The sequence below is a fragment of the Phialemonium atrogriseum genome (assembly GCF_030411735.1).
Source record: "Phialemonium atrogriseum strain 8032-3 unplaced genomic scaffold QBC33scaffold_1, whole genome shotgun sequence".
NCBI classification, from domain to species: domain Eukaryota; kingdom Fungi; phylum Ascomycota; class Sordariomycetes; order Cephalothecales; family Cephalothecaceae; genus Phialemonium; species Phialemonium atrogriseum.
In genome coordinates, this window is record NW_026848138.1 from 981,205 (window position 1) to 1,008,617 (window position 27,413).

Below are 27,413 nucleotides of genomic sequence, written 5' to 3' on the forward strand. Positions count from 1 at the left end.
CTTCACCGAGAGTACTGACACAATTGTGAAAAATTATAAAGATGCCAAGTCAACAATAGGCAGATAAATAACAAATAATTGGGTACCTAGGTACCTACCAAACCTATTTTCTTAGCCTATAATATAGGCGCTTGTATGTACTGCGCGCAGTCGGTAGCCTACAATAGTGTTTATCACTATTGACGTCTATTATGTGGGGGTCCCAGCATCCAAGCTGTCCCTCATTCACATATCCGCATAAATTCCACGCAACCAAGCAGACCTCGGCTTCACCAAAACTAAACACCAAACCCAAACCCAAACCCAAGATATCGCTCGCAGCCCGACCTCCCGCCCCGACCTCTGACCTCATTTGCTTCGGCCATTTATTCCATAACATGCATCTGAAGTAGTCGAGATTGCCGATATCATCAGCATGCCACCTCCGAATACTCCAGAAGAAGGCGTGCCCCTCCGCTCGCAGGGGCACTCCCGGGGGCACTCCCGGAGACAATCGCGACAGGAAAGCCAACAGGGCCATTGGAATCATCCATCTCCGCCATCTTCTGGGCCGTCTCCCACCAGCTCACGGTCTTCCTCAACTAGCCAGAGACCAGCGCCTTTCCTTCACCACATCATTGACATTGACTACCAGTCACTGGAGTACCAGGATCCCCCCGACGAAACCCTTATGTGCCCCATCTGCCGCACCCCATTCCACAAGCCCGTCACCACCAAGAATTGTGGCCACACTTTCTGTGCTACCTGTCTCAGCCGCGCTGTTGAGATCCAGCCTATCTGCCCCATCGACCGCCAGCCACTCACCTACCGCTCAGACGAGCTCTGCAACACCCTCCTCATCACCAGCCAGCTTGACCGCCTCGAGGTGAAGTGCCCGAACAGATCCTGCAAGCACGTAGCACCCAGGGGCTCGATACCGTACCACTACGAACGAGAATGTGAGCACACCATGGTCAACTGCCCCGACCCGACCTGCTCAGACCATGTCGCCCGCGGGGACGCCGGCCCAGAGAGAGGCTGTCTGCACCGCGACGTCCCTTGCCGCTACTGTAGCAAGATGGTGCAGATTGCCGGCCTTGAGGACCACTACGACCGAGACTGCATTGGCCACACTGCCAAGTGCACGCACTGCAACGCAATTGTGGTGAGACACAGGATCCAAGCCCACCTGGCATCAGACTGTCCCGAGGCAGAGATAAGATGCAAGTGGCGCCCATTTGGGTGCACCCTGGCTACAAAGAGGAAGATTGTGCGTGAGCATGAGCGGAATGGCTGTGTCTTTGAAGCCATCGGAACCCTTGTTAAGGAGCGCCTGGAGGACCGCACCATCATCAACCAGCTGACAGACCGGCTGGCGACCATGGAGACCCGCATGCAGCAGATGGAGCTGAGAAGCGAGAGGCGTGCAAGTCGCTCCTCCCCCGGCATGCAGGGCTGGCCCCTATTCCCTGGAGGAAGCACGGGAATCCCAGACCTGAATCTCAACAGTGGCCCTGGCAGCACACATTCCTCGTCTTACCAGTTCGAGTCACCCGATGACTACATGCTGAACCAGTTTGAGCGCCTTGGGTCCAGCATTGAGGTGCTGCGCAAGAAGCTCACTGAGGTGGATGGCCGACACAGCATGATGCTGCTTGAAGAGACGCGGCCGCTGAAGGAGCAGATGGCCGACCTGCGCAGCAACATTGGCATCTTTGGCATGCACACTGCCTGGCTGATGAATGCCTGGCGGAGACAGATGAGCGGACAGGGAGCTGGGCAGAATGGTGCATCTACTGGCGGTGGGGGTGGTGGGGGAGGCAGCGGGGGAGGTAGAGGCGAGGCTGACAATGGGGATGAACGCCATCACTACCGCCCGTCTAGAAGGATGAGTGAGAATCGGGGAGAGCATCGGGGCGAACACCGGAGCGAACACCCGCCTAGACTCTAGACTGGGGCCTGGACGGCTGCATGAGGTTTGGCGAGGGTCTTGATGCCTCTACCACACTAGCCAGGGGATGCTTCTGCTGGATTTTCTGCATTTTTTCTTTCTCTCTGCTTTTCACACAAGTCCCTGCATCTCTCTCCAATGGAAGGGATGAGCAGGATTTTAAAGACTTGCTGGCATTTTTACTGGCTTATCAAGGGCGTTAACACGGTTGGGGGGGATAGGTAACTATCAATTGCCTCATGGGCACAGCAACGGTGGTGAATGGGGTTTGCATGAGGTCGGATTCGGATTGGGGTAATGGCAGGACGGGGATGAGAGCATGAGGGCATGAGAATTGATGAAATGATGACTCGAAGAACAAACGAAACGGCTTCTTCCCACACGATCCCTGATTTAGAGGGCTGAAAGGCGTTTGGCACAAGATACCAAGATATGCTAGACAAATGCGATGATTTTGTATTCACAGAGTGCAGTGGAACACTGGCAGAACCGTGGGACTCATTGAAGACTAAGTACTCCATTCTTGCTCGGCCAGTAAAGCCTTCTCTGGAGCTCCGCAAGGCTCTCTAAAAGGACCCCTTTCCTTTTGCTAGAGGACATCCAGGAGGCCACAACTGCCGGGGCTGATATTCCGGCCAAGCACCAACCAATCGAGCAAAAGGCTGGGCAGCAAGCCATGATAGCCAGCGGGCGCCGCCGAAGGATGGGAGGAGAGGAGCGATGATAGATCTCCCCGACCTTAGCTAGGTAGATAACAGATGAGGCGCCAAGCACCCGGGCGTCATCCCCAGAACCATGTGGGCAGGAGGCGGCTAATATGGGATCCAAATCCCAGCGGGCGGATGGCATGCCTGCATGGCCAGGAACAGCAGTTATACCTACACCACCTATACAACATAGGCACTTATACACCTCTTCGGGCGGGTCGAGATTTGGAGATCGGGCTTCTGTTGCCCCCCTCAATTGCAAGTGGTTGCTATAATTACTGGTCGGGAAGGGGTATCCCTAAAAACAATGATTTTAGCCATATTGCCCAGGAAGCTGTACCTGACAGCAGGATATTTCTGGGATATTGGAGGGGAAGAACTCGGGATGGGCCAGCCAGAGATATATAGTAGAGTTTGATCTGCCCCCTCAGGCGCGACGATGGAGAGATCTGCGTGTGTCCGTCTGTTCAGCATTGCCGAGTTCTAAGCCAACACCCTCAACCTTCGACCTCGGCCGCTACCGAACGAATGCATCTCTCCCCGGCAGCCCTGGCAGCTGCGGCCGCGGCATTGGCCCAGACCGCGACGGCGTCGCCCACCAACCCGGCCGCGCGGCAGGCGGCGTCGACGCTGACGGTCAACCTCGGGCAGCGGTACCAGGAGATGGACGGGTTCGGGTTCAGCGAGGCGTTCCAGCGGGCCTACAACATCTACAACCTGGCCGAGCCGAAGCGGTCGCAGCTCGTCGACCTGCTCTTCAACGCCACCACGGGCGCGGGCTTCACCATTGTGCGCAACGGTATCGGGAGCAGCCCCAGCACCGCGAACGACTGGATGAACACGTTTGAGCCCACCAGCCCCGGGAGCCCCTCCGCCGAGCCAAAGTATGTGTGGGACGGGAAGGACTCGGGCCAGCTCTGGGTCTCGCAGCAGGCTGTAAGTGATGGGCCGGTCCGGTTCGAGAAGAGAGAGATATTTGGCCTACGCGGCAGAGTGCAGAACGGGGCTGACCCTGATGACATCTATAGGTCAAGTACGGCGTCAAGACCTTCTACGGCAATGCATGGAGTGCTCCCGGGTTCATGAAGACGAACGGCAACGATGCGAATGGCGGCTCTCTCTGCGGAGTCTCGGGAGCGACTTGCGCCAGCGGGGACTGGAAGCAGGCGTACGCCGACTACCTGGTCAAGTACATCCAGCTGTATCAGGTGAGAGGGCGCCGAAAATACTGTGCGGAAATGTCTGCAGCGGTAGCTGACAACCCTGCCAGGAGAATGGCGTGGACGTAACTCACCTCGGCTTCGTGAACGAGCCAGATTTGAGCACGAGCTACGCCTCGATGCAGTCGACCGGACAGCAGTCGGCCGACTTCATCAAGGTGCTGCACCCGACGCTAGAGGAGGCCGGCTTCTCCAATGTGAGCATCACCTGCTGCGAGGCGACGGGCTGGAGCGCCCAGAGCACCATGACGTTGGCGCTCAAGAGCGCCGGGGTCGAGGACATAGTCGGCGTCATCACGGGCCACACCTACACCAGCGGCATCAACGGCCCGCAGCCCACGCGCAACAAGGTCTGGGAGACGGAGTGCTCCGACCTCAGTGGCGGCTGGTCGACGGCCTGGTACTCCAACGGCGGTTCCGGCGACGGCTTCACCTGGGCGAACAACATCTACACCGGCCTCACGACCGGCAACGTCAGCGCCTGTAAGTTTTCTTACGACCCCCCCAGCCTCTCCCCGCAGCCAAGCCATTCGCCAGGACAGCTACAGACTAACCACCCGCGCGGCAAAGATCTCTGGTGGGTAGGCACCCAGGACAAGGCGACCAACAATAACAACAACGAGAAGCTGATCCTCGTCGACGGCGGCGACTACGCCGTGTCCAAGCGCTTCTGGGCGTTCGCGCAGTACAGCAGGACGATCCGGCCCAAGGCGGTCCGGGTCGGCATCGCGGGCGGCGGCAGCGGCCTGCGGTCGACGGCCTTTGTCAACGCCGACGGATCCATCGCCGTCAACGTCATCAACTCGGGCGGGTCCGCCGCCGCGCTGTCCGTCGCGGGGACGGGCGCCACTGCCGCCAGGGGGTGGAAGACGGATAACACTAACGATATGACGGAGCTCGATGGCGTCTCCGTCGGGGCGGACGGGACTGTGGCTGGCGTCTCGGTGCCGGCGCGAGGTATGGTCAGTCTTGTTATCTCGACGGGCGATGGTGATGTGGCCGCGGAGGAGGGTGCGGAGGAGTCTGCAGAGTAGTGAGGGCAGCTTATCGGAAATGGCGTGCGAGGTTTGATGGGTGGTTGGTAGAGTGGAACGCGTCCTGCATAACCAACCTCCAACTTCTTCAACATGGAGCAGGGTTACCACTCCTCCCCGCCCAATGACCCCTGTTTAAGGCTGGGTCGGGTCCAAGCGGGACCAATCAGTCGGGCTTGGAAGTGGGCCTCACCCGCGCGCTACAGCCCTGCAGGGCAGTAAGCAAGCCCCTATTCGTGAGAGATGCTCGTGTTGGTGGCTTGTGAGCTTACTGAGACCTAACCTTGACCCCGGCTCCTGTCGTTGATGATTGGGGCATGCGCAGTGGCAGCCTGGGTCACCAATCTGTACTTAAGCAGTGTGAGCTGTCTCGTTTTCATCGTCCTGCCTTACCTTTCATTTTGTCTTGTTCGGATCTGCTCCCTAAGTAGAGAACGGCCCTCTCCAAGCTTACAATCTCAGCGCGCATTGCTTGTAACCTGTGCTCATTCCCGCAGGCTTCCACTTCGTCCGCTCACCCACCCCCAGCAAGATGCCACCCCCACCCCCTCCCCCTCTCCCCCCTCCCATCCCCCTCTCCGGCGCACCGCCCAAGAAGGACCTCACCAAGACCCCGCAGGAGCTGGTGACCGAGTTTTGGGACCGCTTCTTCGCCAGGAAGCCCGGCAAGGTGACCTCCATCTTCCCGCGGGCGCTGTACGCGACCCTGCTGCCGGACAGCCAACCGCGGGGCCTGTCGACGGAGGCGCGCAACGCCGCCGAGAGCTACGAGGCCGCCGCCCGCGAGTGCCGCGACAGGGTCCGCCGCATCGTCCGCGAGTGCGCCCGCACAAATGAGAAGTTCACCGACCCGGACTTCGACATCGAGACGGACCCCCTCAACAACTGCCTGAACGGCCTGGTCCGCGACAACGGCGACGACGACGACGACGACCTATTCGCCGCGGCTGTGGATCCCGCAACTGCCACTCCTCGGCTGGACAGCACCCTCGACGCCCGGGTCCGCACCCGGGACCCCGGCCCGGAACCCCGGCGCCGTGAGTCGGCGGTGATGCGGTTCCCTCCGCGCGGCGGCGTAGGGAGCGGGGAGTACTACAGCCCGGGCTCGGTGCACCGTCTCGACTGGGTGTTCGAGTCGCCGCAGTTCACGGTGGACGGGTTCTCGTCGTCGGACATCAAGCAGGGCGGCAACGGCGACTGCTGGTGGCTCGCGGCGGTGGCAACGATCGCGCACCGGCGCGACCTGATGGCGCGGGTGTGCGTGGCGCGCGACGAGGAGTGCGGCGTGTACGGGTTCGTCTTCCAGCGCGACGGCGAGTGGGTGTGCACCATCGTCGACGACAACCTGTACCTGCGGTCCGAGGACTTTGACTTCTACAGCGACACGTACGACTCGACGGGCCGCCGGGCCCGCGAGCACAGGCGCAAGTACCAGACCGGGTCCGAGGCGCTGTACTTTGCCAAGTGCGCAGACCCCAACGAGACCTGGCTGCCACTCCTCGAGAAGGCGTACGCCAAAGTCCACGGCGACTACGAGGCCATCTCGGGCGGCTGGTCTGGCGAGGGCGTCGAGGACATGACCGGCGGGGTCGCCACCACCATCGCCACCAACAGGGTCCTGAGGAAGGATGCTCTATGGAGGGAGCTGGTCAACTCGGACGGCGACTTCGTCTTCGCCCTGTCGGCCATCGGGACCGGTTGGGACTGGAAGAAAGGCGGCCTCGCCCTCGGCCACGCGTACTCCATCCTTAAGGCTACCGAGGAGGTTGACGAGGATGGTAATAAGGTCAGGCTGGTGCAGATCAGGTATGAATATCCCCACCCCCCTTTTTCATTATTTTCCAGGAATTGCTCTCTTTCCCAGCCCGTCTTCCCCTTTCTATCGCTTGCTCACTAGAATCTCCAAAATCTCAGGAACCCATGGGGTGAGAGAATGTACAACGGGGTAGGAGAATGGAACGGCCCGTGGAGCGACGGGAGCAAGGAGTGGACGCCGTACTGGCTCAAGAAGCTCAACCACCGGTTCGGCGACGACGGCATCTTCTGGATGTCGTACGGCGACATGCTCGACACCTTCCGCTTCCTCCACCGCACGCGCCTCTTCGGCGACAAGTGGACCGTCGTCCAGCGCTGGACCAGCGTCAACGTCGGCTGGGTCACGGGCTACCTCAACACAAAGTTCCTCATCGAGATCAAGAAGGCCGGCAAGGTGGTCATTGTTCTGACCCAGGTTTGTCTCGCCCCCCTTTCCCTTCCCCCCCTTTCCCTTCCCCCCTTTTCCACATCAGTCAAACTCGCCCACCCCGCACCGACGTCTAACAACTCCCCCTACCAGCTCGACGAGCGCTACTTCAAAGGCCTCGAAGGCCAATACGACTTCCAGCTGCACTTCCTCCTCCAGGAGCCCTCCAGCGCCCCCGGCGAGCACATCTGCCGCGTCCGACCCGTGCACCCTTGGGAGTCGCGGTCGGTCAGCTGCGAGGTGGAGCTCTCGCCGGGCGTGTACGAGGTTGTCCCCAAGATCACGGCGTCGCGCTCCGACGGCGGCTGCGGGGGCCACCGCCGCCCCGTCGAGGACGTGGTGCGCGAGCACGCCGCGGGCAACCCGCAGAAGCTGCGGCAGGTCGGCCTGCAGTACGACCTCGCGCACGCAAAGGGCGGGGTGCCGGACGAGGACGAGCTGCTTGTTGCGAGGCGGGAGAGGGAGAAGGCCAAGAGGGAGGCGAAGAGGCGGAGGCAGAGGGCGAGGGAGAAGAGGGAGAGGAGGAGAGGGAGGAGGGGGGGGAAGCTGAGGCTTGTTGTTGAGACGAGGGGGGGGAAGAGTGATGGTGAGGCTGGGAAGGGAGAGGTCAAGGATGGTAAGGATGATGCTGGTAAGAAGAAAAGTGACGATGAAGATGGAGCCCCAGCTGCGAAGAGTGAGGGGAAGGTCGAGAAGAAGGATGGGGCTGAGGCTAAACCCGAAGGCGAGAAAGGCGCTAAGCGTGTGTCGGAGACCAAATCCAGGGAGGAGGATGCCGCCAAGGAAGCCTCCAAGGAAGCCCCTAAGGAAGCTCCCAAGGAAGCCCTCAAGGATGGGTCGGCCAACGAGTCGGCCTCTTCATCCGAAGGCGCGCCGACGCCAAGCACCGAAGCTCCAGGCGAGACACCGGCGGAAGAAAAGAAGGATCCGGTGGCCAATGACGAAGAGGAGGAGGAGAAGGAGAAGGAAGGAGAAGAAGCCGAAGGGGAGAAAGAAGAGGAGGAGTCTGGGTCAGAGTCTGAATCGAGCGAAGACGAGAGCGAAGACGAGCGAGACAAACTGCCGCCCTTGGACGACGACCGCACCACCCCCCCGTGGAACGCGGTGTGCGTCGTGGGTCTGCGCGTGTACGCAAATGACCCGGATGTCACGATCACGCTCGTCAAGCCAAAGGATGCCGAGGAGGCTGCCAGCCTTGCCGTCGATACGACTCCCGCGGGTGCCACTATGTAGACCTGGCCTGAGGACGATGGAAGGCTTTGTAGCGCGTGTACAGATGCAGGGGTTGTGCGTAGGATTTATCAGATTGATCATGTATGTTTCCGGTGCGAGACATTGCATCTGGAACGGGTCATTCCTGTCATTTCTGAGAGTAGCGTAGAGTCTATCTAATGCCATGTTCTAGACGATGGTCCCTCGATGAGAGCTCCCACGCGAGACCAATGTAATCTATGATTAAACTAGTTGGAAATCAACATCTTGGGATTAAATGCACACCTAGTAGACACTTCTCCAAACTCCGAGACCTATGCAGTTTAGTTGCCCTTGTGTGATTTCCTTCCACCGTTGGTTGGAGCAAAAGTGCTCTGGTAAGCCAAAAGGCCATGATGCTTAGTAGAAAACAATGCACAAATGCCTTCTATTTGCGAGACCCCCGTCATTTCACCTGGTTCCTCTGCCTGAGAATACTCACCCCTCGGTGGTGTCCATAACATCGGCAACTGCGTCGGCAACCGCTGCCCTGCGCGCCGCAGTTCGCCCCGCCTTCCAGTTCTCAATCTGCTCGCGCAACTCGACAGCGGGGACGACATCATCGACTGTCATGGGCTGCCGCGTGTATGGGTCCTTGGGGTCCGAGAGCAGATGCTGGACGATGGTGGACCGGTCAACAATGTGCTTCGATGGGAGGATGACCGGGTCGCGCATGATATCTCCCATGATGGGATCCTCGTACTCTGCCGGGATTTCGCCAAGATCTTGCTCCGCCTGATCAAGGATGACCTTGGCCATGGCTATCTTCTTCTTCAGCTCCTCCCAAGCTGCGATCTCCGAGGGGTCCTTCAGCGCCCTGCTACTCAGGATCCGCGAAGTAGCGTCGAAGTTTTCGGGCTTGTATGACCGCCCGTCGGCAGCGACTGCCTCGACAAACGTAGCGCTCGAGCCAAGGTTCAGGTAGATGTCGACAAGCTCTGGGAGGAGCGTTCTCGGGCTGAAGTAATACTTGTCCGGGTTCTCGACCTTGAGGTTTTTGGACTTGGGGCCTGTGAGGATGTCCAAGTTATAATCCAGCATAGCCGCGAGTCGGTGCACTATCTCGGGCATCGTGAAAGATTCGCTCAGTGCGTTGGTGAAGAGTCTCATCATGGCAACGGTCTCGTTGGCCAACTGCATGTAAGACTGGGCTTGGTTCTCGTTCGTCTGTAACTCCTCTTCTTTCTTCTCCCGATCTTGCTGGGAAAGGCTCCTATCCTTCAGCTCCTCCTGGAGTTCGTGGATCTTGGGGAACTTTGTCAGGCCCTCGTCCAACACGTATGTCGCATCGTTCAGCAGCAAGTTGACGAATTGGACGAAGAAAGATCGGTTTGACCTGGTCGAGTTAGCCATGTGAAAATGATAAAATAAAAGGGGGGGCCAGGGGTAGTAGCATGTTGGGTAGGCTTACTTGCTCTGCTGCGTAAGCTGCTGCTTGTACAAGTCGTTCGACCAGATGCACTTGACCACCTGGAATATCTCATATCGGATATTGAATTTATCGTAGAATTGGGTGTGTGCTCCGGTCGACTCGCATTCGATGTAGAACTTCATGACCGCGTGGAGGAGATAGTCGTTGGCAAACTTTGTATTTGTCAAGAGGTCTCCCAAGACGCCCTTTTTCAGATGATAGGTCGGCCAGGTCCCGGAAAAGAGGAGGGAGACGAGCGACGACTTCAGATAGGGGTTCCGGATATACTCGGATGATTCCAGAAACGTGATGCAGAGAGCAATCATCTCGTCTCCAACGGCCGAGAGGATGATCTGGGGAACAAAGCGGAAGACGAATTTGAAATTGTCCACAATGTCCTGGAGCGCATACTCGGGCAGGCAACGGAAGGCCTCTGGTTGATCTGCAGGCAGCGGCAGGCGAAGAGGCTTGTCGGGCGTGTAGTTCGACTGACTGGCCACCCGGAGCAGCCAGACGGCAACGTATCGCATGAACTGAAGCGACCGGCCCTGCATCTTCTCCTCCAGGAGCACGCCTTCGATGGCGTATTTCAGCGACACCGACTTTTCCAGCACATCGGTATGCCTCTTCAGGCTGATCTCGAACAAGGCAAGCTGTTCCGGGCGGTTTGCAAACTTGGCACGCTCCGCCTCCATCGAGGCGATGTGCTTCTCGTAGAACTTGATGTCCTTGTCCAGGTTCCTCATTTTGGAATTCGTGGCCTCGCTACCGTAGTGATGTGCTGCGAGCGTCAAGAAGAACACCTCGGTGATGAAGTTCGGGACGCCGTCTACCTTTTGGGAATAGAAGGCATCGGACTCGGACTGGTCGGCATTCAACTTGGTCTCGTCCTTGATATCAACTCTCGGGTTGGACCGAAAGTAGTTGACGTCGATGCGGTCTACCTTGGAGAAGGTGCTATCCATGAACGGCTCGCAGAGACAATCCAGGATGACCGTAACGTTCATCATGAATCCGTCGGAAGAGACCTCTCGGGGGTCCACCTGTATGGCGCGCCTCTTGTGGTTCGCATTCATGATGTACGCGAACCAGTCCAGCACCTTGTTCCTCGACTCGACGCTTGCCCGAACAAAAGCGTTGATAATGCTCCGCAGATCGGTCTGATATGCTGCAAGGGTGATCTGGAGGGCATTCTGGGCATTTCGGATTGCTCCCTTGTCCATCGTCCTCGGCCCAGAGAAGTAAACCCTAGTAACCTCGGGCTGGAGGGGGGAAATGCGGAAGAAGGGACCCAGTATTGTGTGCTTTTCGATGTTTGGCGCCGAGACAGCCATCTGGAAGCAGGAATTCTGGGCAAGAGCATCCAGTAGTCGCGGGAACTTGGAGTAAGTCAACAGAGCCTATCTGGTCAGTGACAATTCAACTTCCACCGGGCGGGCACACCTCACATTGACGTATGGCTTATAATCATCATTCATATTCATTGTCGAGAGCTTGCTGCTAATTTCGAGCATCGCCTTGGTGAACAGCGGCTCGATTGTGTCGTCTTCATCAAAACGCGAGATTGTTTCCTGGAAGAAATCGAGACATATTCCGTTGTCGTGCTCGATATCTCGAAGAAGATATGGCATGAGGGTATCGTGTTGGGGGTTGGGCTCGCGGCTTAAACAGGGTGATTAGCAAATACTTCCATGGCAAACAGATAAGATATACCTGAACAGCTCTGGCATGGTGAGAGCAAAGATGCAGTTGCTGAAGCAGATCCGCCTCGCCTCCTTGAGAACCTCCTCTTTCTGTGCCGCGGGTCCTCGAAGGAGCTTGATGGCCCGCACTACCCTCTTCCAGCAAGAGAGCAGATAGTCAAGGACCGGCTTGTCGCGGGGCACAGCTGTGGCAGCCTCCAGGATAGCAGAGTCTAGTACGTCGGGGGAGAGCTTCAAGGGCGCACCAGACTCTTGCAAGTCTTGGCTCAAGTTGGGTAAGAAGGTGAGCTTCGGGCCGGCCTTGTTCGCCTCCTGATTCGGGTCCACCGAGACACGGAAGATGTGACTCAACATCCTATGCGAGTAGTCTTCGATCGACTCCTCTTTCGCCGGAGTCTGTTTTCGCGCCGGAGCTGTAGCTGCTGGAAGCAGATCAATGTCTGATGCCGATCTCTTCCTGGGATTTCTAACACTACCTGCAGAGGCTCCTTGTTCATTGTTCGCAGGTTGAGCAGCGGTAAGCCGCGAGAACGGGTTCTCGCCTGTGGGTTGTTGGGCGGGCTTGATGTTGATGGTCGGGCGGGGTTCGGCGGCTGGCTTCTCGGTTTGTTTACTGCTGCCTGGTGACTGCCGGGAGGACGAGGCCTCTGGGGCAGAAGCAGCTTCGTCGGGCTTTGGCGAGCTGGTCGCTGTAGATCCGAGCTTCGCAAGTCGGCGCCTCCGAATCTGCTCCATTTTCTCTTGATCCGGGGCATCCGGAGGAGGCGGGGGTTGAGGGTCCTGGTTAGGATCCATCTCGCCGAAAGGAACTCGAGGGATGTGCTGATCTGCTGCCAAAGGGTGAAATTGGATGTGAGGTTCTGTCCAGGCAGAGGGGCGATGATGAAAGGCGGTCCTGAGCTTTAAATCGGGGTGCACTAGGCACGGTACATACCTTGGGGATGTTACCTGGCGGGGGCTGATAAGGCGGGGTGGAGCTAAACAGTGGTGCAGACCCATGCTGGATTAATTATAGGTATGTAGGTGATTAATGGCTTCAGTGGCTGAAGCCATACTGGAATAAGCAGAAATCCTAGTCCCTCATTAACATGGAAGGCAACTAACTGTTCCTTCTCTAACCCACTGCATTATTCCGTTGTGCACAAAATTGTGGGATTTTATCTGTCAAGAATTTCTATTTGCCTTGGATTCGCGCCTTTCTGCAAAACTACTACGAGTATAGTAGTGTAGTAGTTGTAGATCGAGGTCAACCTTTGGTTTTGGTGGGTCCATTTTATTGCCTGTTTTAGTACGGATCCGTATAGTATGCCAAGCTACCGTTCATCCTACCCCTGGGCAGGCGACAGTTTTCAGCCAACTGCTGATTTGCCAGGTCTTGAAGGAGAGAAGGTGGAAGAATCCATGAGAGCTGGAGCTAGAGAGGCGTGGCATTACTAATCAGGACCTAGATTGAGATAAAATGGGAACCTTCATTCCCTCGAGAAACCGAAGTGCGAAAGTACGTATACTCTCATACCAGCTAAGGTACCTACCTAAGTCACCGTTATGGCTCATTCTCACCTCAGAGTAGGTACATCTCCAGACAGGGAGTAAGGAGGAGCTGACATGAAGATTCTCCTGCGAGTACAACATATACGGAGATGAGCATCCATGTAGTAGGTACCTACCTATGTCCCGGGGCGCTGGAGAACCTCGTGTGTCTTAGGCAAAGTAGCAGATAGCCCGGTGCACAAAGTAGGTAGGTGCATCGTTGCCACAATTTCTATAGTGCTACCGACTCTGTGTAGGTACAGGTAGTGACCTCCCACCACCTCACAATGTAAATCGACAAATTCATCGATGAGCCAAGCCCATGGAGGCTCTTGGGGCCAACTTTAGCGCATGCGCCAGTTGCAAACCCCCTCAGTTTTGCCCCAGCCCCTCCTGCTTATTCCTGGACCATCTTGGTGGGTTGGAGGGGGTACCTAGGTACCTTACTAATAAGCAGGTATGTACATTGCCGGTGGGCCGCAACCACCCGGCAATCCATGTTGCCCTTTGGGCCTTCGCTCACGCGATGACCTGGACAGAGCTAGACCACCTATACTTTTCCTCCTCCACGGCCGTGGACGGTCTGTCTCTCCATCCGACGATACTCACAGTGCGATTGATTTCGTCGACCTCCCGGATATTCGATCCGTACAGTTGCGAAGGCTCCAAGTGCGTCTCCAACTCATACTAGCGACGAGGAACCTCGGGACGGGCGTCGAATCGTCTTGAGGGTCTGCAAAAAGCCGCGGGCCTTGCTCAAATGAGCCACAAACTCGACGTCCATTGCGTAACCACGAGGCCCAATGGGAGCCGAGTCCGCTGAGCGGCCAGAATAGAGAAGAAGCCATGGAGGGAAAGAACGGGATCGAGTCCAATGCCTCCGAGTCTGGGAGAGAGACCAAGCTGAAGGATCGCCATGCGCCCGCTCCCGACAACGCCATCAAGACCCCCAAGAAGAGGCGCAAGGTCAACCATGGTGATTTGGTCCCCTCCCCTCCACCGCCCTCGCCCCTTTCCCCCTTTCAGCTCTGATCCTGTCGTTCACGAGCTAATGCCCGTCACCGCGTTCCTACAGCCTGCGTGTATTGCCGACGATCTGTAAGTGCTCTACCGACGCCCAGCTATTGGCTCCCTACCCCCTTCCCCCCTGATGGCTGCGAACTATTGCCCCTAGCGAGGGCATTGGCATTGCAGTGCGATTCTCGGGTGCCGCATACATACATATGTATATATATATATTGGAGGAACTGTACTGACTGACCTTGGGCGACTTTGTCTGGTTCCAGCACATGACGTGTGATCTCGTATGTAAGCTCCTCCCCTTGCGCGGGTATTGCTCGTCGACCACGAACAGGCGTTGACCCGAATCTCCTCCCCCCTCCCCTCCCACCAACAGGAGAGACCATGTACGAGATGTGTTAAGCGCGACATTGGGCACCTATGCCACGATGAGCCGCGAGACCCCGAGTCCAAGAAGTCCAAGAGTATACCGGGGGCATCGACCGTCGACGAATCGGAGACCCAGTCGGAAATGGGCCACAACTCAGTCGACCAGACAACAAATAGCATGAGGCCGCCCTCGTTCGACGGTAGCCTGACTGCTGGTCCCGGGCAGACCACAAAGTCTACTACCTTCAATGCACGCTCGCTAGCCCGGGCCAACTCCCTACAGCTTGTGCAACCCACGCCAGTCCCTGGCATCCAGGGAAATGCCTTGAGCAGCAACATGAATGAATGTAGGTCTCGTAACTCCGTCCGACGTACTCACCGCACAGCAGCTGAGGTTACGATCCATAGTCGCTGGTTTCCCTGATGCGTTGCTGTCAGCCCAAAACCACTTTCACGACATGCACAGCTACCACCCCAACTACATGATTGTGCCCGAGGTCACGAATGAGTTCAACCTTTTGAACGATTTCTTACATAGTAGCATGCTTGATGACGCCGCACTGTTACCGGATGACCAGAACCAGCTCCTCGGGAACCAGCCTGATGTCGTATCGGATTTCGTCAACAACAGTGCCAGCAGCAACGCCGCCGCCGGAGCCAGCAGCAACAGCGGCCTTCTCGCCCAGAGCGCCATGCAGACAAGATCCATGCCCCCGCCGAGCACCAGCGCCGATCAGGGCAAGGCCATCTCGCGCCCGTCGAGCGTCATCCCCGTCGACAAGGCTCGCGAATACTACCTACAGGCGGCCGACCCGTCCGGCAACGACACGCCCGAGGAGCGGATGCAGCGTGTCCTGAAGGCCAAGTACGACGCAGGGCTGCTGAAGCCCTTCAACTACATCAAGGGTTATGCGCGGCTCTCGACATACCTCGAGACCAATGTCGCCCCGGCCTCTAGGCAAAAGATCCTCCGGCAGCTCGACCGGTTCAGACCAAAGTTCCGCGAAAAGTCGCAAGCCCTGACGGACATGGACCTCGTCATTGTTGAGATGTGGTTTGAGAAGACGCTCCTCGAGTACGACCGAGTGTTTGCTAGCATGGCGGTTCCCGCCTGCTGCTGGAGGAGGACAGGAGAGATCTTCAGGGGCAATAAGGAGATGGCAGAGTTGATCAACGTGCCCGTCGAGACATTGCGCGGCGTAAGCTACCCACCCAAATGCTGGTCTTCCAAGACGCTCACCGTTAATCCACCACAGGGCAAGATTGCGTTACACGAGATCCTGACTGAGGACTCTGTGGTGCGGTACTGGGAAGAATTCGGGACGATAGCGTTTGACCCATCGCACGATACCCTCTTGACAGCATGCTCTCTCAAGAGTCCCAACGATCCGTCAAATCGCCCCATCGTCAACTGCTGTTTCTCCTTCATGATCCGGAGGGACGAACACAAAATGTAATGTCTAGACCGTACTCCTCTCCCCCCTGACTTGCTTGCTGACAACTAGCCCCAGTCCTTGTCTAATCGTAGGAAACTTCCTGCCCCACGATCCCAAATAACATTTTAGATGAGCTATGCATATATATATTCCGGAACACGGAGCATAGCTTGCCCTATTAGACGGTGCTGGACATGCCAGACCACGCAACACTTGGAGCCGGGCAGCAAGAGAAGGCGAACCGTCCTGCTATCGTTATCTGGGCTATGTATGGGATCTTCTCTCCTCAGCAACACGTTTTCCGCATTCTCCACTCGGCGCTCATGGGATATCTCGGACAAGAAAATGGAGTCTTGGCGGTTTGGTAGGTAGGGAACAGGGTGGCATACGGGGATAGAGGGGCGGGCATTCGATAGGGTCATCGATCGCACCTTCCACAGCCAGAAGGGACCTTCAGTTTTCTAATTCCCAACAGAAATCAGAAATTCGACTTATCTTACCTACCACCTAACCTGCCTGTACTCTTCAGAATCATATGCTGCACTTCTAGATCCCCAGATTCTCACCCATTCCCCACCCGAGGGGTTAGTATCTTACCTAGAGCCCATTCTGTCGATGTTCGGAGCATCTCCATCACCGAGCGCACCCTGAAGCAGCTTCCGCAAAGTCCAGGTCGAGAAAGGAAAAAAGATCAAGTTGGTGATTGACCTGCCAAAAGACCGAAGCCCCTTCAGACAATGACACCCGATGCCGCTGCGCCGCATGCAGCTCATCCTAAGGTCCTAGGGGCCAAAGGGAAGCGCATCAAAACCATTGCTGGTAGGTGGCCCACCTAAGACATTTACGATAGACCATCACTCAGCCCTCTCCCAGCCTCCGCCGTCAACCTCCAAGGGCGACTATTGAGCGATCCACTTGGCGCAGCCGAAGACAATCAACTACTTGACGAACTCCGAGGCCACATACGGTCCCTACACTCCCACTCGCAGAGAAGCAAGCCGGGTTCAGCCGGAGACAGCGAGCTCGATCGGGCCGGGACAGTATTGTGGAATCTCTGCACCCGCCTTAGGCGAGAGTCCGATGCTCAACCTCGCTCGACGAACAAGCGGAAGTTGTTTCTTCTCGGCCGCGTCTTCGCCTTCCATCTCCTCGGCGCCGCGCAGTGTACAGAGAATGCTGACGCCGCAGCCGTCGTCCGGCTCCTGAGGCTCGCGCTCAAGGCCGGGAGGAGTTGTATTGGTATGAGACAGCGATCAATGATGAGACCAAGTTTCTTACCTCTTGACAAGCAGATGATTCTGAGTTTGGGTTTGCCACGCTGGTGTTGCAGAAAGCCGTAGATTGCAACACTCGACTACACGACCTTCGCAGCGACTTGTCGGCCGATGACGTGAAGGATGCCAGGGGTCTTGAAGCCGAGTACTTCATCCTCCGTGCTGCATTGGTAAGCATTCCCTAACAACCTGTGGACGGCGCAAGGCCGATATTTAGCCTCTGTTCGACTAATCTTGACCATCTAGGCGTGGAAGGAAAACCGGCTAGATGTCGCCGAACACATGTACAACAACGGGAAGCTAACCCCTGAATTTCTGGACCCCTATCAAGTTGAGAAGCTGGCAGATGTCTTATACGAGATTGGCAAAGATTTGTCTGGGAAGAGCGATTTCTCGATGGCTGCCAAATGGCTCAACCGAGCACACGACGTTGTCAACAGCCAGGGACTGGAACTTTTGAGCCGCGAAGCTATCGAGTTGCGGACGGCCATATTGCAAACCCTAGTCACGGCTCTATTGGGTCTGGGAACGACTGGCGGCTTCGAAACTGCAGACAATCTTGTCAACGTCATCGAGTCAGAGATGGGCAATGAGCTGGTAGTTTCGCTCCTGAGACTTGAGATACTGCAGAAGAGCCCTGCGGAGGTCTTTGACAGTGATTCTTATGCTGATGTCCTACGACGTATGATCAAGTCCTTCAACTTCACCGAATCGACCTTCAAGCTCGTCGTCCATCACATCCGGAAGTTGCATGACAAGACTCCAGGCCTTGGGTGCAAGGTGATCGATGAGTTCATCAGAGCTCTTCGCAATGCCGATACAGACGAGTGGATAGAAAGACTCGTCATCATCCGTATGTGGATGACGACCAACCAACGTGACTCGGTCGACACTATACAATCAGCGGAGGATGTCCTCACCCAAGTGGACAGGCACCTCAGTGCCGATGCCGCTATTGCTGCGCAGACAGTAAGTGGGAACACCACTCTCCTCTGTTTAGTTATACTGACAGCAGGCACTCTTTCAGCTGATCTGGAAAAGGCTCGAATCGGGTTATTCCCTAGGGCAGTTCGAGTTGGCCGAGAAATGGTGCCATCTGGCCCTTCATGCCGCTTTCCGGAACTGTGGACCAGGTAATATAGCAAAACTGGAAAGGTACCGGCGGTCTTATCGCAATATATCACCGCTCGCGCTGACTATTTTTGCGAAGGAAAGTCCTTCTCTGCGCCATTGCGAGAAATGAGATGGACGGGGCTCGGTCAATATTCCATTCTATGGCCGAGAGCACACAACGGGAACCGAAAACCATGTACTTGATGTATAAAGTCGCAACCCGGACTGGCGATCGTTCTTTGGCTACCCGATGCCTCGAAAGTGTCAGCATGGCCACTGAGCAACAGGATTATCTTTATGCCTGCGTTGTCGACTCGCAGCAGGCCGGAGATAAGGTCTGTGCTGTAGAGGCTCTGAGGAAGCTGCTTGAGAAGCACGAGTACAAGTCGCCGAGCCCTGTACACCTTCCAGCACTCCTTCGATGCACCATTAGGCTTCTGAAGTCGGTTTTAGACAGTGACGATGGTCGATGCGGAGAGATGGACGGTGTTCAATACCTCTGCGAGCTATTTGATGCTGGTAAGGAGCTCCATCAGGAATGCAGTCCTAATAGAACTCTCTCAGCTAATGTGCTTGAACAAAGCTGTCACGGCGATAGAACGAGAGCCACGAGATGCCAACGGCAACAAGCTTTTCAGCATTGATGAGCTTGACTGGTTTGCCAGGAATGCCTATAACCTTGGCTTGAAACACCTCGACAGCTGGGATCTACGCCACTCCATCCATATCTTGACGGCTTGCACGAGCATTATCAAGCTGTTCCCTTCGGATGTCACCTCTCAAGTTGCCCAAGATATGTCTTTCAAGCTCATATTCAGCAATTTCATCATTGCGTCGGCATTGGTAGCACAGGCACGAACGCAGGACAATGTTGAGAAGCAGTTACAAGACTATCTGCTGATGCGGAAGCATATTGCTGCCTTTGAAGCGGAACTGCCCGGTCGATTGGATTCTCTGGAAGGGAAAGCTCGGGAAGACCTCCTCAGCAAGCTGGCGACGCTGCTAACATTTGACCTCGAGGGCGCCATCTGCCTCAAGAAATGGGAAGATCTGGGCGAGATTATCCGAAAGACGGTCCAATGTAAGAGCGTTACAGCATTCCAAGGAATGGGGGATTGTCTTTTGAGATCAAGTGTGCCAGGTCGAGGTAGCTGCCTCATGTTCAAAAGCTCCTTCCTTGTATTCTGCTAATCGAATCGTCCGTCCAGAACTTTACGCCACGATGAGGATCATCATCAACGAAATATGGACTCTGGAGAATTTCACGGTAGAGAAGTTGGCCAAGTATATGCGCTGCCTATTCCAGGCTACATTGCCACTCGACGATGGTCTTGCGCTGGGGCTGATGGACGAGTTTTGCGAGTGGACTTGCGAGGCATCCAAGGTGCGCCCTCTCGGCCAGGTAGGGTCTCTATGGTAATTCGAGTTGGGCTAATCTCGTCGATAGACGATGAACCAGATGCCGGCGGAAGAGCTGGAGTGGCTGGCAACAACAGCGTTCAATCATGCTGTTGACTGCTACGCGGCAAGGCAAGACGAGCAGTCCAAGCAGTGGGCAAGTAAAGCACTGAATCTGGCACACTACTGCAACGACGGTGGAGCCCTCGAGGGAATCCTTCACGAGAAGCACCTGTCACTGCGCTTCGATGCCAAGTAAGTGTAGATGGCGGGGGTTCTGTGTGAGGTGTTGGGGCAGGTGACGATTTGCTTCAAGGCAACGAGCTACTCATGGAACAGTCGAACAGACTACGGTAGAAGCGCATGTATGGCACTGAATCATCCAACCAAACGGAAAGCCAATGTCGCTCCAATTTCCCTAGCAACACTACCAAATTGCTAGATAACCAGATTGTATCCCCAACACCAAGTCATCGCCCGTCATAAAATGCCATGCATGAGTGATTGAATCAGATAGCAATAAAGAAACTATCCTCCCCCTCCTTGGGGCGGACCCTCGACCTCTCCATGATGGGATCCACGCACGCGAGCCTGATCCTCTCGGGAGTAGCGGGGCTCTCTAGTCGGAGCAGGCCGGGGTCGTCATTGTCGTCGTTGTCATCATCATCATCATCATCATCATCATCGCCCACGACACCCGGGGCTGGCGGCAGCGGTCGTACGGCGACGCCGTACTGGCGCCTCGCCGCGACGAGTGCGTCCCGGATGGCGAAGAACACGGCGCTGCCCATGAACAGGGGCGGCTCGCCGACGCCGCGGCTGCGCTGGATGGTGCGGAGGTCGGCCCACTCGACGTCGCGGAGCAGGGAGACGTTGAACGTCTGCGGTATGTCCCTGAACCCGGGGATCTTGTACGTCCCGGGCCCGCGCGTGGCCAGGCTCCCGGCGGCGGGGCCCCCGCGCAGCCAGAGGCTCTCCTCGGTGGTGAAGAGGCCGACCCCCTGGACGAAGGCGCCCTGGATCTGGCCGTAGTCTACGGCCGGGTTGATGCTGCGGCCGACGTCCATCTTGACGTCGGCGCGAAGGCAGGTCCAGGTGCCCGTCAGGGCGTCGAGCTCGGCCTCGGCGGCGGCGACGCCCTGGGTGAAGTAGAAGAACATCTTGCCCGCGTTGGCGGCCCAGTCGTAGCCGATCTCGGGCGTGCGGTAGAAGCCCTGCGCCGACAGGTTGACGCGGTCGAGGTAGGCGGCGCGCGCGACGTCGGCCATCGGGGCGGAGGCGCCGAGGCGCTCGCGGTAGGGGCGCAGGCGGCTGTTGAGCTGGGTGCAGGCGTTGTGGACGGCGTAGCCGTTGAGGTCGGACGAGGCGGAGGCGGCCGTGGCGGACGTGTTGGCGACCGTGTTGGTGGCCGTCTCGGAGATGAAGACGTCGTCCAGGGGCACGCCGAGCGCCTGCGCAGCCACCATGGCCATCTTGGTGTGCAGGCCCTGGCCCATCTCGGTTCCGCCGTGGGCGACGAGGACGGACCCGTCCTGGTAGATGTGCACGAGCGCGCCGGCCTGGTTGAACCACAGCGCCGTGAACGAGATGCCGAACTTTGTGGGGATCAGCGCCAGCCCGCGCTTGCGCCACCTATGCGTGGCGTTGAACTTGGTTATTCGCGCGCGCCGGGCCTCGTAGTCGGATTCGGCGAGCACCTGTTTGTACATGAGCGGCACGTGCCAGTCCGTCAGGGGCTGGTTGAAGTGCGTGAGTTCCCCAGGCTCGTAGAGGTTGATCTCGCGGAACCTCTCGACCGACATGCCCAGGCGGTCGGCGACCTCGGTCATGTACGTCTCGGCGATGAACATGCCCTGGGGTCCGCCGAAGCCCCGGAAGGCCGTGTTGGACATGGTGTTCGTCTTACAGATCCGGCCGCGCACGTGTATGTTGGGGATCATGTAGCAGCCATCCGAGTGCGAGAGTGATCTCTCGCAGACCGCGGCGCTCAGGTCCCAGCTCCAGCCACCGTTGGTGAAGATGTCGAGGTCCAGCGCCTGGATCTTCCCGTCCCTGTTGACCCCGACCTTCCACTTTCCGAGGAAGGGGTGTCTCTGCCCGGTGGTGACCATGTCCTCTTCTCTGGTCAGCATACACCGTACCGGCCGACGAGTCTTCTGGGCAGCCAGGGCCAGGATCGAGCTGAGTTGCACGGATCTCGTCTCCTTCCCTCCGAAGCCTCCTCCTAGGCGTTTTACTCTCACAACGACCTTGTTTGCCTTGACATCGCATACCTGCGCGGCATACGCTTGTCTATGAAGAGGGTCAGTGAACGATTTTCTCAACAGATTAATGGAGTTACAGGGCCGACTCACGCCTCGTTCGGATTCTGAGTGCTCGAGAAAATCTCAATCTCCCCATCTTCAGGTTTTGGGACGACGAGACAGGCGTTGGTCTCGAGGTAGAAATGCTCCTGGCCCCCCATCCTAGCCGTGCCCGTGAAGACATAATCCGATTTCGCGAACGCGCCCTCCGGGTCGCCTTTCTTTATATGGCGCTGGAAATTGAAGAAGCTCTCCTTCTTGATGGCTTCTTCTATGCTGAAGATGGCGGGCAGTTCTTCGTATTCAATCTTGACAGCCCTTGCTGCCTCGGCGGCCCTGGCTGCTGACGTCGCGAGGACCAGTGCGATCGGCTGCCCTGCCGTGTAGATCATGTCCTCGGCCAAGAACATCTCCTCGTGGTGCGGTGCCCCCCACCGGTTGGCCCGCGGACTGGGCATGTCGTCCTTGTCGACTACGTCAACAACGCCCGGAATGTCCAGCGCGGCCGAGTAGTCGACCGACTTGATCTTAGCGTGGGCTTTTGTAGACAATACTAGACAGCCGTACAGCTCATTCTTCAACGAGGGGATATCATCCGTGTACTGCGCCTCCCCGGTGCTCTGCTTCAGAGCTGCAAGGTGCGGGTTTGACTTGCCCACGATCTCCTGTTCGTAAGCCGCCGTCGCCTCTCTGTCTTCGTACCCCCCCGATATCCTTCTCTCGAGTTCCGGGGCGGCTTCGTCATCGGCATTCTCGGGATGTCCCAATAAGATCATGACCTCATGGTAGAACCGGTAGAAGAAGCCGAGCGCCAACGACTTCCTGTACGACGCCATGCCACCGGGCACGCCAAAGGTCAGGTTGAAATCCTCCTCCAGGGCGTCCATTGAGCCTTCCAGGGTTTCGAGCTCGGCAAATCTCTTGCCCTCCAGAAACGCGTTCGCCGTCTTGGCCGCAACCGTGGTGGGGGCCATCCCGCCATACACAAGGTTCGCCTTCTCGACGACCCCCTCGTCGCTCAGGCGGACCTTTAGCGCCGCGGTGACTATGGCGATGTCGTCGTCCTTCCGCTTCGCCTGCTTGTAGGTCCTGAAGAACTCCCCCTTCTCCCGGGTGACCGGGATGCGGATCGACGCGACGACCGCCTCGGGGGGGAGGGCTGTCTGTCGGTAGCCCGTGAAGAACTGCGACATGGGGATCTCAACCTCGCTGCCCAACGATTTCGCAACAAGGATCGAGTCGGAAGCCATGAAGACGGGATTCAGATCCGAGATTGGCGATGCTGTCACGAGATTGCCGGCTGGCGTGCCCACGTTTCTGATCTGCCTACCGGCGAAATACTTCAGCTGCTTCAAGATGGCGTTGAATACCTGCCCCCTGGCTTCGCCGTAGTGCTGGACGGCATCCGAGCTGATGCTCTCGAGGTCTGTCAGTATGACATTCCCGCCGACCTCGACGTTATCCTCCTTGAAAGAATATGTTCTCAGCTCCGGGATGTCCCCGACGTAGACGGAGACAGGATACTGCATCGCCTTGAACTTGATCTCGATCTGCGTCTCCGTGCTCCCGCCGATGATCTTCGCGCTCGGGTAGACGCTCTTGATCTCCAGCAGCTGGTCGAGCGTCACGGGCCGGTACCACCTCTTCCGCTTGTTGCCGAACGAAAGGGGCTTGAATTCGTACTTCTTCAGGGCCGAGGGGAAGATGAGCTCCGTGCTGGGATCATACTCTATAAAATCTGGGGGAGTAAACCTCTTCTTGATGGCCTCACTACCATCCACCTCGCCATTACCGTCCTTGCAGCATCCGCCCCCGTCCCCGTTCTCCATGCAGCAGCCACTACCGCCATTTGCCGTGCTTTTCCCACATGCCTTTCGCGTACTAAACGTCTGCGCAGCATCCAGGATGGAGCGATAGCCCGTACATCGACACAGGTTCCCGTCAAAGGCCTCCTCGACGTCGTGCTCGGTCGGGTTCTGGTTGTTCCGCAGCAGGGCATACAGGCTCATGACTATGCCGGGGGTGCAGAAGCCGCACTGGCTGCCGTTGCCCCTCGCGACCCGTTCCTGGGCCGGGTGCGGCTTCTTGACGTTGCCGATACCCTCGATGGTGATGACATGCTTGCCGTCGACGCTGGCGAGGGGCGCGAGGCAGGCGTTGACGCTCGCGTGGTAGATCTGCTTGGTGGTCGGGTTGTACTGGGAGACGACGACGGTGCAGGCGCCACATCCGCCCTCGCCGCAGCCACTGGGTAGGGAAAGCCTAGTTAGCTAATGTGTAGCCCCGACGGGGAGCTCGTCGAACATATGAGAGCAGTGCCGCACAGCTTGGTCCCGGTCAAACCGATCCCCCGGAGGTACTCGAGCAGCGTGACCTCGGGATCGATTTCGTCCAAAACGACACGTGTGCCGTTCAGATAGAAGCGGATCGTGTCGTCAAAAGTCGTCGTGAGGGTCGTCCCCACGGTGTCGTTGGGATCCCTCTCTGGGGAGATGGCGATCGGTGCCATGTCACTCGATCTCTTGGAAGCTTCAAGTTTTATGCATCAGGAAGCTAGGAGTTAGGGGTTCGTCCACAGGACTTCTACTGAAAATGCGAGATGCCAGGCGGGGGGCGGGAATGCAAGGGGTTATTATCTGAGTCGGCTGGTGCCACGCCAGCTCCGGCCGCTGGTGTGGCGATAAACCCTTGGACCTCTCCGGTCAGTTCCCGGGCAAGCTCCCTCCTAGCCTATACCTTGGCTTTCCTAGTTCCCTATGATAAATAACCTCTCGATATAGTATCGGGATGACACGTATGGCGACGGATCTGAACAAATCAAAGTGCTGGAGTGTGTGAGTTTTGTGGCTCAACTTTGGTAATGGAAGTGTTGCTCTTATCTACTCGCATACACCTACAGTACCTGTGACATACAGGTTTCGGCCGGCTCCGCGTTGTCTCTGACGGCTTTCACCGCATTGCGTCGGGCGGGGATGCCTATTCTCAGTGACAAGCATGTGCTGCCGCCCTAGCAAGAGTGCGGGGTTATGACATGACGGTGTTAGCGGTCAAGATCTACCTAGATCTTACCCAGGAGCTGCAAACCCCAGCTCTTTGGGTGGCAATTCGTACCTATTTAGAGCAGCCAATGGTACCCCATAGTTGCAGGGCTGAAGTATCTGCTATTCGGGGTTTTGACCAAGCAGACCGCTATAAATCAGAGAGAGTAGCATCCGCGGGTGCGAAGGTCGGATGGTTCGATTCATATCTGTTCTACTGTCTACCCAATGTCTCCCAAGTCAACGCATCTACTCAACGGATGTACTTCTTCAGTCCTCGCAGCCGTTCCTTGGCCGTCTCCAGCACGTCGTCCGGCTTGCAGACGGCGAAGCGGAGATAGTCCTCGACAATCGACGCGTTCGCATCCGTGTAGAACTCGGTGGGCGGGATGGAGGCAACCCCGACCTCCTGGATCAAGAACCAGGCGAGCTTGAAGTCCCTCGGCCGCTCGGCTACGTGAGGCGGGAAGGGGTAGTCCTTGGGCAATTCGACCTTGCTGAGGTTCACCATCACAAAGTACCCGCCTTCGGGCTCCGAGTAGGGGACCCCAAGCTCCTTCCAGACCTCGTTGAAGCGGTCCATCTTGCCCTTCATATCCCTGATGGACTCGTCCCAGAAGCCCTCTGACTCGGCTTGCTCGAATCCAACGGCGCAGGCTTCCTGCAAAGGAGAAACCGATGAGTAACAAATGCGCGTGTGCGCCGCCGAGACATATTGAACAAGCTCCGCCGGTCCCATGACCCAACCTGACGGATCCATTAGCAAGGTCAGTGACTTAAAGCAAGGGTAGGATGGCTATTCACCAACTCGCCAACCGGTGGCATAAAAGTTCTTGCCGGCAGATCCGACCGTCAGGGTAAGCTTCTCGACCTCGGGCGAGAGAGTAGCAATTCGAGTGAAGGGGACGTAGTACAGGCGGTCATAGACCTCATCGGACAAGATGATGATCTCATGCTTGAGGCAGATGTCGGCGATCTTCTGCAGTTCTTCTCGTGAGAAGACTTTGCCAACAGGGTTGTCTGTAGGGCTCTTATTAGTACAGCACTGAGCAGTGAATTTAGGCGGGGCCATACGAGGAGTGTTGAGCACCATCATCTTCGTCTTGGGCGTGACAGCTCTCTCGAGTTCTTCAAAGTCAATAGTCCAGTCCCCTGCGGATGTGGTTTCTACTCCTCCGTTCTCTGGCGGGTGCATTGGCACGTAAACGATCTTCCCGCCCGGCATCTCGATGTTGCTGATGTATCTTTGCAGCGTGAGCACTCAACTGGGTCCAGTTTGGCAGGGGCGAGCAATTCTCACTGATCGAAAAATGGTTCAAAGATGATGACTTCGTCTCCTGGCTCAATGAAAGCCATGAAGGCACTGAGCATACCTGGCGCGGCGCGAAAAGGTCAGCCATATGGGCGCCCCTTGGATATTCACAACAATTCGAAACTAACCTTCATTGGCACCGGTCGTAATAGTTATTTCTGTCTCCGGATCCAGTTTTCGACCCCAATAAGGAGAGTACGCATCGGCAATGGCCTTCTTGAGCCTCGGACGGCCCTTGGTGGGACTGTATTGATTACATTCGACCCTATCCAAGGCAGCCTTGGCAGCGTTGAGGATGAACTCGGGGGGGTTGTATCCGAAGAAACCCTGACCCATGTTCACGATTGGTTGCTTTGGCGATGCTGCCGCAGCCTCGTTGATGATGGTCCTGTTCAAGTGTCAATGACCTGGGCGATAGCCATATACGGGTTTGCTTACCAGACATCCTGTCTCCGCCCGGAAACGCGGGCAGCTGGCTGCAACTTGCCATTCAGCGCCATGGCTAAGTGGAGGCGGCGAACTGAGGCCTTTGTAACTGTTGGCGGCCTAAGGATTGGCAAACGGATGAAGGACTGAGTGAAGGACATCACATTGAGACGTCGTAATTGACACTACCTCTGGTAGATCGTCCGCAATCGGGGCAGGCCCAGTATGTGCAGTCCTCTTATTGCGCGATTCTCACTAGAGCTCTCGAATCCTCGGCATTGGTGAGGGTATGCCCCACTTGGGAAGAGTATGCAACAAAGCGTAAGGGAAGCTACATCACACTTACACGGGAATGATCCTTGCGGTACCTAATAAACTTCCATGGGATGTAACTGGAATTCTTACAAACTTCGGGCAGATCTCCATGCCAGAATCTCTTGTATTGGACACTAGTTCGTACACCTCACTCACCGTAGGCTGGAACGGTGATTACACAGGCCCTGCAACGGACGGGAGCGATCGCCTATCTAATCTTGAGAACGGGAGGCAAATCACCCAATGAAAGAAGGAGGCCTCGCTCATTGACTGGGATAACTCTGGGGCAAAGGTACCTATTGTGGCTTGGCAGCATGGGCCACATAACAGCCACACCGTTTCCCCTGCCATTTGATAATTAATGCCGATAAGTTCCTTCCT

At 56.9% G+C, this 27,413-nt stretch overlaps 8 protein-coding genes across 8 annotated transcripts; 5 read left to right on the forward strand and 3 right to left on the reverse strand.

Moving 5' to 3' along the window:
* The first annotated feature begins 11 nt into the window (after positions 1 to 11).
* QBC33DRAFT_463699 (TNF receptor-associated factor 6) lies at positions 12 to 2,427 on the forward strand. The gene is made up of 2 exons (XM_060425119.1): positions 12 to 445; positions 515 to 2,427. The coding sequence occupies exons 1-2, from the start codon at positions 416 to 418 to the stop codon at positions 1,928 to 1,930; spliced, it is 1,446 nt and encodes a 481-aa protein (XP_060288645.1). The 5' UTR covers positions 12 to 415; the 3' UTR covers positions 1,931 to 2,427.
* A 554-nt stretch (positions 2,428 to 2,981) lies between these two features.
* QBC33DRAFT_583187 (glycoside hydrolase) lies at positions 2,982 to 4,891 on the forward strand (the record flags this gene model as incomplete). Its single annotated transcript, XM_060431371.1, has 4 exons — positions 2,982 to 3,573; positions 3,666 to 3,845; positions 3,908 to 4,340; positions 4,428 to 4,891. The coding sequence occupies exons 1-4, from the start codon at positions 3,166 to 3,168 to the stop codon at positions 4,889 to 4,891; spliced, it is 1,485 nt and encodes a 494-aa protein (XP_060288646.1). The 5' UTR covers positions 2,982 to 3,165.
* A 532-nt stretch (positions 4,892 to 5,423) lies between these two features.
* QBC33DRAFT_443154 (cysteine proteinase) lies at positions 5,424 to 8,366 on the forward strand (the record flags this gene model as incomplete). Its single annotated transcript, XM_060424212.1, has 3 exons — positions 5,424 to 6,697; positions 6,806 to 7,121; positions 7,227 to 8,366. 3 exons carry the CDS (start codon positions 5,424 to 5,426, stop codon positions 8,364 to 8,366), a joined length of 2,730 nt encoding a protein of 909 aa, XP_060288647.1.
* Positions 8,367 to 8,473: 107 nt separating this feature from the next.
* Positions 8,474 to 12,844, reverse strand: QBC33DRAFT_521242 (ubiquitin elongating factor core-domain-containing protein). Its single transcript, XM_060426440.1, has 4 exons — positions 11,509 to 12,844; positions 11,244 to 11,457; positions 9,796 to 11,195; positions 8,474 to 9,720 (listed from the first exon to the last, which is right to left on the reverse strand). Exons 1-4 carry the CDS (start codon positions 12,495 to 12,497, stop codon positions 8,823 to 8,825), a joined length of 3,501 nt encoding a protein of 1,166 aa, XP_060288648.1. The 5' UTR covers positions 12,498 to 12,844; the 3' UTR covers positions 8,474 to 8,822.
* A 649-nt stretch (positions 12,845 to 13,493) lies between these two features.
* QBC33DRAFT_521246 (alternative oxidase) lies at positions 13,494 to 16,366 on the forward strand. The gene is made up of 5 exons (XM_060426441.1): positions 13,494 to 14,004; positions 14,104 to 14,126; positions 14,315 to 14,332; positions 14,425 to 14,764; positions 14,826 to 16,366. Exons 1-5 carry the CDS (start codon positions 13,875 to 13,877, stop codon positions 15,872 to 15,874), a joined length of 1,560 nt encoding a protein of 519 aa, XP_060288649.1. The 5' UTR covers positions 13,494 to 13,874; the 3' UTR covers positions 15,875 to 16,366.
* QBC33DRAFT_521250 (meiosis protein SPO22/ZIP4 like-domain-containing protein) lies at positions 16,367 to 20,130 on the forward strand. Its single transcript, XM_060426442.1, has 9 exons — positions 16,367 to 16,672; positions 16,727 to 17,092; positions 17,146 to 17,297; positions 17,374 to 18,096; positions 18,155 to 18,282; positions 18,338 to 18,759; positions 18,824 to 19,387; positions 19,449 to 19,624; positions 19,688 to 20,130. Exons 1-9 carry the CDS (start codon positions 16,591 to 16,593, stop codon positions 19,895 to 19,897), a joined length of 2,823 nt encoding a protein of 940 aa, XP_060288650.1. The 5' UTR covers positions 16,367 to 16,590; the 3' UTR covers positions 19,898 to 20,130.
* QBC33DRAFT_9751 (molybdopterin binding aldehyde oxidase/xanthine dehydrogenase) lies at positions 19,790 to 24,884 on the reverse strand. Its single transcript, XM_060433218.1, has 3 exons — positions 24,266 to 24,884; positions 21,993 to 24,188; positions 19,790 to 21,930 (listed from the first exon to the last, which is right to left on the reverse strand). Exons 1-3 carry the CDS (start codon positions 24,448 to 24,450, stop codon positions 20,148 to 20,150), a joined length of 4,164 nt encoding a protein of 1,387 aa, XP_060288651.1. The 5' UTR covers positions 24,451 to 24,884; the 3' UTR covers positions 19,790 to 20,147.
* A 258-nt stretch (positions 24,885 to 25,142) lies between these two features.
* On the reverse strand, positions 25,143 to 27,197 carry QBC33DRAFT_521262 (kynurenine aminotransferase). Its single transcript, XM_060426443.1, has 6 exons — positions 26,730 to 27,197; positions 26,420 to 26,679; positions 26,280 to 26,352; positions 26,054 to 26,223; positions 25,784 to 25,999; positions 25,143 to 25,726 (listed from the first exon to the last, which is right to left on the reverse strand). Exons 1-6 carry the CDS (start codon positions 26,876 to 26,878, stop codon positions 25,233 to 25,235), a joined length of 1,362 nt encoding a protein of 453 aa, XP_060288652.1. The 5' UTR covers positions 26,879 to 27,197; the 3' UTR covers positions 25,143 to 25,232.
* Positions 27,198 to 27,413: the final 216 nt, after the last annotated feature.